The sequence below is a fragment of the Narcine bancroftii genome, chromosome 1 (genome assembly GCF_036971445.1).
Source record: "Narcine bancroftii isolate sNarBan1 chromosome 1, sNarBan1.hap1, whole genome shotgun sequence".
NCBI lineage: Eukaryota > Metazoa > Chordata > Chondrichthyes > Torpediniformes > Narcinidae > Narcine > Narcine bancroftii.
Window position 1 is genome coordinate 130,184,617 of NC_091469.1, and position 8,920 is coordinate 130,193,536.

The window sequence follows — 8,920 nt, forward strand, 5'->3', positions numbered from 1 at the left end:
GCTGTTCTAAGGCAGTGGGAAGTATAGATGGAGTTGATGGAGGTTTGTGTCTACATTCTGGCTGCATTCAGTTTTGTCCTATCTTGGGCAGAAAAGTTCCTGTGCCATGCTGTGATGCACCTGTAGAAGTCATTAAGCAACACACTGATTTCCTTAGCCTTCTAAGGAAGTAGAAGTATTGATGCACTTTCATGACCATTGCATTGACATGGATATTCTCAATCAAGTCAGTGGAAATGTTTACTTCCAAGAATTTGGAAGTACCTGCTGCGTCCATTTCAGTGCCATTGATGTAGACAGGAGAGTGGGCTCTACACTCCTCCTGAACCTATGATCAAATTCCTGGGTGTCTTCATCTCCAAGGATCTGTCCTGGAGCCTCCATGTTGAAGGCTGACCAGCGGCTATACTTTGTGAGGTGCCTGAGGAGATTTGGTATGTCACCGAAGACTCTCATAAACTTCTACAGGTGTACCGTGGAGAGCATTCTGGTTGGTTGCATCACTACCTGGTATAGAGGCGCCAATTCTCAGGACAAGAATAAACTCCAGAGGGTTCTTAGCTCGGCCTGCAACATCACAAGCACCAGACTTTGTTTTTGAATATTTTATTTAGTGTTTTTCCACACAAACCCCAACAATTATTGATATAATTATCAGCAATATTCACATTAATGATATTTCATATTTATTAATTCCTTACAGTCTTTCCATGGATTTTGAGAGTTTCTTTTTTATCCCCTTCCCCCCCTGACATTGAACATTCAACACTAAACTAATTATACATACACACACTGACCAAGACCCTCACAACTAAGGCATGAAACTTGTAATTGGGGATTTATATCACGCATTTATTGCATATCACGGCAGCTAGAACATAGGCTGCCTTCCTTTTTTCCATAGCTTTCCCTGACTAGAATAGGATGAACCCCCACAGACATCAGACTTCATCAAGAACATCTACATGAGGCAGTGACTTAAGAAAGCAGCTTACCCTCACCACCAAGGCCATGCCTTCTTCGCTCTGCTATCATCGGGAAAAAAAGGTACAGGAGCCTAAAGATGAGCACTCAGCGGCACAAGTACAGCTTCTTACCCAGTGTCATCAGATTCCTGAATAATCAATGAACCAAAGACACTGCCTTACTTTTCAACAATTATTATTTTAATTTTTTTATAGGGGTAAGATGGTTATAATAACGTTCACTCGCTGATGCTGCTGCAGTACAACGAATTTCATGATTTGTTGATGACAATAAATTCTGATTCTGAGTCCATTGACTTCCTAATTCTGAAAGAAGGTTAATGGAGTGGATATGAGTGGCTTTAAGTTTCCCCCAAAGCAACTTGTATCCTTGGGTTATTCATGTGAGAGGGAAACAAGCTGACAAACTTACCTTCATTTCAACTTGTCCTTTTTCCCCTTAAACATGGGAATAAAGGGAATAGTATTTGTGCCTTCTAGACTAAAAATTAGGATGGTCAGATTTTATATTAAAAAAGATCCATTAATTTCACTTTGGGGTTTTTGCTCTATGACCAGGAGTTACAAGATGAATTTAAGTAATTTGTTGTCTCGGGTACAATGGAATCTTGGCCAGAGATGCTTATTTTGCCAAGAAAGCTTAAGGTTGGCTTCAAGTACATATAAGCATGATAAATTTTAGCCTATTCTGACAGATACCAAGCAATGTACAGCTATAACCCAAGAAATGAAGATGAGCTGGAGCTTAAGGAAGGCGATATTGTTGATGTCATGGAAAAATGCGATGATGGATGGTTTGTTGGTATGTGCATTTTTTTTTATCTTCCCTCGGTATTTATCAAGGTACAGATAAGCTAACTGATCAATGTTAATATTTGAAATGAAAACCCATAACAAGAAAAAATAGTTAATTCGAGTATGGTGGAAAAACATCCTTCAATCATCAAGATCATTTATTTCCTGTATGGTTGTCCAAATGTGAAGGAGCCCTGAGAGAAATAGTGACCTCAAGTATAGTGCTTTAGGATAAGAGGAGAAAATATTGACAACCCTATTTGGAGAATTTGATCAATCCATTAATCCTGCAACCCCAGATGGGAAGAATATTCAGTTTAAGAATTGGGGCTAAAATAGGGATACAGCACTTTGGAAACAGTTCTCAATGCGATTATGGGATCAATATAACTAAGACATAGGAAGTGGTGTTAGTTCCATCAGATTACCTTATTCAGGGGGTAAATGTTGTAAATTGGTGTTAGTTCCAACAGATTACCTTATCCAAGGGGGTGAATGTTGTAAATTGGTGTTAGTTCCATCCGATTACCTTATCCAGGGGGTGAATGTTGTAAATTGGTGTTAGTTTCATCAGATTACCTTGTCCAGGGGATGAATGTTGTAAATTGGTGTTAGTTCCATCAGATTACCTTGTCCAGGGGGTGAATGCTGTAAATTGGTGTTGCGACAAGTATATCAAGGTATACTCCTGAGAGTTGTTTTCTGCCAGTTACCAACACCAGAATTTCTCAAGCTATCTTGAGGCCTCCACTAGTGCAGTGCGATTGAACTTTGAAAGTCTCCGCACTTCCTCTATCCAGGATGTATGGGCACTCTTTAACATGATCATTTGGAGAAGGCAATACCTTGACACAGTCATATTTCAGCAGTTTAATTGCAATACTCAAATTCAGAAGACAAGGTGCTGGAAATAAAAGCAGAAAATGCTGGAAACACTTAGTCAGGCAGCATTCATGGAAAGAGAAACAGAGTTAAAAATCTATTTAAAATGCTTCATCAGAACTATGAAAGTGGAAACAAAAGTTGGTGTTATGTTACAGAGAAGGTAGAGATGGATAGGACAAAGGGAATGGTGGAGGTGGAAAGATGGATAGGACTGAAGTTGCTGTGGCATCATGAGAGACATCCTCTTTGTCCTCCTTATCTCTACACACCTCTCTGCAACTATCTTGTTTTCTCTCTTTCCCGGTTATCACACAGCATTAACTTTGAAACATTAACTTTGTTTCTCTTTCTACAGATGAATTTGCAATAACCCTCTGGAAATTGTAGTAATGTTGTTAACAGTGTATTATGAATTAATTGTTATCCCAGGTCTAATTCTATCTAAGCCATTGGATCTTTTTTAATGAGCCATTTGTCCATAGGGTAAGCATCAGCGATCACAATCCTTGATTTGCGATATTCTCTCTAAATGTTACATTTAGTAAGTCTGTAGCAGTTTTAGATAATCAGCTCCAGACTGCTTTATCCTAGAGACTTGCGTGCACTGGGATTTGGATCAAAACTCCTAAAAAAAACGCTTTTTTTTAGAATCAGAAAACATTAATATAATCTATCAGATTTTGGATTCACAGGGGAAAGTACAATCTAACACTGTACTTATCAGGGAGGTATGAATTTAACACTGACTAACCTTGATGTTGATGGGGGTGATAACCTGACCTGTGGACATTTAAAGATGGCCTGTTGAAAAATTATCAGACCAATAACATAACAATTGAATTATTTTGTGATTGCAATTGATACTGTAAGATGCCTAAATCAAAGCTCGCCCAGTGCACAGAGCCACTGTCCACATGAATCCCTTGATATTTTTATAAGACATCCAAATTTTGCAATAAAATTGAGTCATAAATATGCAAATGGATTCAGGAGATACCAGCAACCACATTTGTACAAGGCTGAGGTGTTATTGAATTGCCAAATATATCAAGATACTTTCCTCGGAACAACTACATTCCTGTGGACTCCAAAAGGAAGGACATGCGTATTGAGAGTAACAGCACATTTTTTAAAAGACAGGACATAATGTCCAAGCTATGTTCTACTACATGATGGAAAAGAATCAACAACCAGAATGTCATATGGGGGAAACCAACTGAGCTCGAATTTCAGAAATCAAAAGATACGCTGGAATAAACCACCGTTGCCAAGGCCAACTGGACACAAGGAATGGATGGCAAAAATACTTTGTTTGAACCTGAAATCAAAACATCATCTACCTTGAAGTCTTGTGTATCTGGTAAGCTTACCTTACTGTCTCTCCTTCCACGCAATTTCCCACTGAAGTAAAAATATCAGTCAAACATATGTTTAAAGTATGCAGAATGCCATGAATGTTTTAACATCCCTATTATGTATGTAAATGGTCTTGTGTACAGTGGTCCATTGTTGCACTTAACCTGCTTTTGTAAGTTTCTTCCCCAAATGGTATTTGCACCTGTCTGACTGCAGTTTTGCAGCAAGTCTACAAATAATAAAGGGTTTGTATCTTGTCCTGATTTTGTCTCCCCAGATTGTCAATTGCCTTTCCTTGCAAATACATCCAGTGAACAGAACATGGGAGAGGCACCAAGTTCTCAGAAACTCACTGGCAAAGAGCTGCCATCCTCTGTGACCAGTACAGTAAGCCTATTGATGGAAAATAATACACAGCCTATTGATAAGCCTGCTAAAGCCCAATCACCTGCATCTGTTTCCTCGGAAGGAATGAGCTGGACCTATCTAAAACCTTTTAGAGTTACTGAGCCAGAAAATGAAGTGATAAGTCAACCAGGAGGAGAAGATAATGCTCTTGTGCCACCCACAACATCCCAGAATCTTGTTTTAGACAAGAGCCTCTCTCTGTGTTCCCTGGGAATTAAGAACAGTTCTGCATCTTCCTTAGCATCTGAGAGCTTTGATGGATGTACCTCAACATTTCTAAGTTGCAAGAAGGAATCTAGTCTACCAGAGCAGGTTGACAGCAGTAAACCAGTAGACAAGATGGCATGTGACCTGCAAGTAGAAATTGCTAACCTCCTCACCCCATCAGTGGACTTCCTGGAGCAGATTGTAGACACCGTCCCAACCAATGACCAGCCTGCAACAACAACTGAAAAAGCCTGCCAACAACAAGAGCTGGATTCTGGTCTTTTTACTCTCTCCACTACCTTTGGAATGCTTGTGGATGAAGGTATGCACCTACTCAGGAAGACCATGGATAATGTCCATTCCAGTGTGCAGTCTGGCAACAAACAGATGCACACAGACATGGTTCACCTTCACAACCTCATGCAGGGGGGATGGGTGCAACTGGCAGAACAGATGAATTCCCTAATTAATGTGCTCACCACCCTCACACAAAATCAGCAAACCTCTTCCACCTTGTTGCATAACGTAGCCCTTCAAAGTACCATCGCGATATCTGAAACGCATTTTCCAGACTACCTTGGGTGCACATCCACTTCAAGCATGAATGAAGAGACAGTACCTTCAACATGCTATCTTATGGAGAAACCTTTGCATAAAGCTTATGAAAACCCAGCAGCCAGTCATCCTAATTCTGAAAGATATTAATGAAATGCCATATGTTCGCTTTTTTTCCTCAAATACACGTATTCTGCCCAGTCATATGGTGGTGGCTATGTTTCTCAATAGTAGGTATTTGTTTTATGGTTTTGCACAATTGAGCATAAAAGCATCTTTGCACTGACATATTTAATGTTAACATTTTCCTCAGAACTACCTCAACCGAAGATCTGCATTCATACTTATTATACAGAATAATATTTTTTATATCTATAATCCTCTTGATGTAGTAAAAATGTTTATTCTTACCTGTGTTTCCATTGTCTTTCCTCCACGTCCATGCTTTGAACATACAGTAACCTATCAGCATGACAGCTTTCCTTTTTCCTGGTGGGTCTCTAGCTGCTTTGAAATAACTTGCTTCCCTTGGGCAGAAATGCAACGTAATGAAGTCACATGCCTTTCTGGAAGTGGCTCCAGGAAGGTTCAGCCAATTCTAAAGACTAGACTGGTCTTTGTGCGGTTAGTAAGTTGCTCCAGACTCTTTACTCAGAATGCCTGGGAAGGAGCTGGGATCATGCACGCTTTGTTGCCACTTTGTAGCACAAGGTAAGTTTATTGACAGTACGAGAATTCACAAAGGGTGCAGGAAAGTTAGCCCAAGACCTTTGCAAAGTCACAGAAGTAAAGCCTTCCCACTGAGGCCTATTTGTTCACTTGTCAAATTAAGTTTTTGATAGATCTTTGTTGTAATGTTGTGCAAGTATTTTTGCATTAAGAATAATATGCATTATTCTTAATTTTGAACTCCTGCAAATACAATACAAAATCTTACCACTTAAAGCAATGGTCACTAGGCTTATCAGTATTCTTTATGTATCACGATCTAGTATAAACTGATCTCATAAACATTAACAAAATTCAGTTCTCCATAAGCAAAACATTGTAGAGGTTGGAAATCTGAAATAAAATTTAAAAATAGAAAATACTCAGAAAGATAGGCAGCATATTTATGGAGAAGAAAGCAGAGTTTGAATTTAATGATTCGTTGTATGAAGTTGTATCAAATTATTTACTCAGAAGTTTAATTCTCATTGCACTGCTTAAAAGCAAGAAATGGTGAGCAGGAGACTTGAAGTCTTGGGTGTTCCAAGCTGTGACAAGTAATTAATAATTCTACATCATTCATTAAAACTGAATTTAATTGACAGGTGGATTATCACCCCCTTCTCATATGCAAGTTTGACGAGCCGAGTGATAACTTCAGGAAAATGTTAACAATGCTTACGGCAAGTGTTAATAACAATGTGAAGTGATGAATGAAAAGAAGCATTGGAGAGATGAACATTTAAGCAGGCCCACTTATAATGAAGTTTGCTATTTTTTCTTTTTAATTGCAGGAACTTCTCGGCGATCCAAATTCTTTGGTACTTTTCCAGGAAACTATGTGAAGCAACTCTAAAATTTTACACACGTTTGTATCCACTTGCTTTAAGTTTAGCACAGTGACCTCTGCAACTCTCATTAAAAGAACTTCCAATCTGTAGACAGTCAAGAGAACCTTTGTGGCAGTTGTGTGTGTGATTGACTACAGCCAACTTCAGAAGCTTTGAACCAGTTGGCATCATCTTCTGCCAAGTATCAAGGACATTGTTGAAATAGTTTTGCTCATATTCCCTGGAGGCCATTGTACGTCTCCTTTAGGATGTCTCCAGCGCAATTGTTTTTACTTGTTATTATGATGCACTTATTTTTCCCCATGTGTGCAAATATAGTGGATGCTTATTTATTCTTCTTGGAACAGGAGGATCCAGTGGTCTGTCACTAACATTTATTACTGATGATTTTGTTACAGAGTAGAATAAATTCATAATACATTCAGCCTATATTTGATAAGCTATGGTTGTTAAGCTATGATGATTTGTCACTTCAAAACTATGTAGGTAAAACTTTCCTCACTAGTTCACAACTTGTTTTGCTGCTAAATAGTGAGATATGGAAACAGCATCATATTTTGTATAGTTTGTTTGAAAATCTGTTTTTTTTCCCACTCCCACCCTTTATATTTTTTAAATGGTGGTTTAGAATATAGTATAAATAAGGTTTGCAAAGTAGAATATTGAGATGGTTCAGCGATGTTGGCATTCTTTAAGGCACGTCCTATTCAGGTCACTAAGCTTGAATGTGTGAAGTTTAACATTGTAGAATGTATCTGTTTTAATTTTTATATGACTGCAGTTTGGAAGAGTGATGTTGCCTCAAAGCTAGAAAAGAGCAAGGCAAAGTGTTATGTTCCAACCATCTTTGAGAAGTTTTCACAAAGAGCAAATGCACAACTTTTAAATTCACTGCTTTGAAATCCATAAGGTATGATTCACATTTGTGTTCGACAAAACTTACATATTGACAGGAGTCATCCCTGCCTTGCTTTCTTACATTTTCAAAGTTCCATTGTTTGAATAATAGTGTAGCCTCCTAATAAATGTTTTTTTTCCCAGATAAAACATTTAGAAAGCATAAAATGAAATGGTTTCTATGAATAATTATGTTCCCTAAAATAAATTGACAAACTGCCGTGGTTGGGCATGAACATACTCTTGGAATGAAGGAATGATTCGCGCTGCAGCACCTTAGTTCAATACAAGTGTTGAGAGTTTTAATTTCTTTCATAATGCTTGAGTTTGCTACAATGTTTGTAGTCCATAGCATTTTGTGTATATGTATATATACAAGCCTGCTTTATCTTGTACAGATGTTTTAGTTGTTGAGTTTTGAAACAAAACAAGAAAATCACTACTTTTCAGAAACGTTTGTAAGTCTGTCTTTTTCCCTTACCCCTTTTTACTAACAGTCTCCCCCATGCCAATTGCAAGCACATTTAGATGGTGCAAATGTGTACGATAGTATTTTATTGCAGAATTTTACAAATTGTATTTCAAACATAGTGTTACCAGCAAAAAAAAACTAACTGTACATATATCTTTATAGAGATAATGGGAGATGAAAACAAATGTCTGGATTGATTTAACAATACTCTTATTATCATCTCAAAACTGAAAGCAGAAAAGCTGTAATTCTGAAGTTTCAGACTTTGAACCTGGTCAACCAAAAGCAGCACTGCTGGGAAATTAACATCTTTCCTCTATTATGATGGAAATGAGCATATTTGTTGCCTGTATAATGAAAACTCTTTCTATTCTCTATGATTTTAGAAGATTCTTTCAAGTGAAAACCATTTTGAAGCAATTGGTGTTTTTTGTGAATTCCAATCCCTAATAAATTTTTGCCTGAACTGAAGTTCTACCTGTTTTTTTTTTTGTTTGAAGTTCAAAAGTTGATGAAAATAAAATCCGGAGCTGTCTATAAGGGGGTTTGTAGATTCTCCCCGTGACTGTGTGGGTTTCCTCCAGGTGCTCTGCTTTCTTCCCACAGGAGTCGTAGGTTAGTTGAGGTATTTGGGTGGCACAGGCTGCAAGGTCCTGTATGTCTAAAACTGTTTAAATAATAAAAGAGTGAAAAAGCACGATGCAGGGGTTAGACTGTAGTGGACTCGTGAATTGTCACACATTCACTGAGGCATTCAGCGTGGGTTGAGGAGATGGAACATAACGTGAAATGCTTGTTTC

At 38.1% G+C, this 8,920-nt stretch overlaps 1 protein-coding gene across 30 annotated transcripts in view; it reads left to right on the top strand.

Moving 5' to 3' along the window:
• The window catches only part of LOC138764018 (sorbin and SH3 domain-containing protein 2-like), a 555,886-nt gene extending 547,300 nt beyond the window's left edge, over positions 1 to 8,586 (top strand). For 21 of the 30 annotated variants that reach the window (XM_069939294.1, XM_069939252.1, XM_069939342.1 and 18 more), the window contains 2 exons: positions 1,682 to 1,788; positions 4,300 to 5,396. In XM_069939294.1, coding sequence (XP_069795395.1) covers positions 1,682 to 1,788; positions 4,300 to 5,342 — 1,150 coding nt within the window. In that variant the 3' untranslated portion in view covers positions 5,343 to 5,396. Of the gene's footprint in view, positions 1 to 1,681; positions 1,789 to 4,299; positions 5,397 to 6,505; positions 6,584 to 6,694; positions 6,838 to 7,532 lie in introns of those variants that run through there. The other 9 variants (XM_069939465.1, XM_069939481.1, XM_069939487.1 and 6 more) reach the window with 7 other exon arrangements.
• Positions 8,587 to 8,920: the final 334 nt, after the last annotated feature.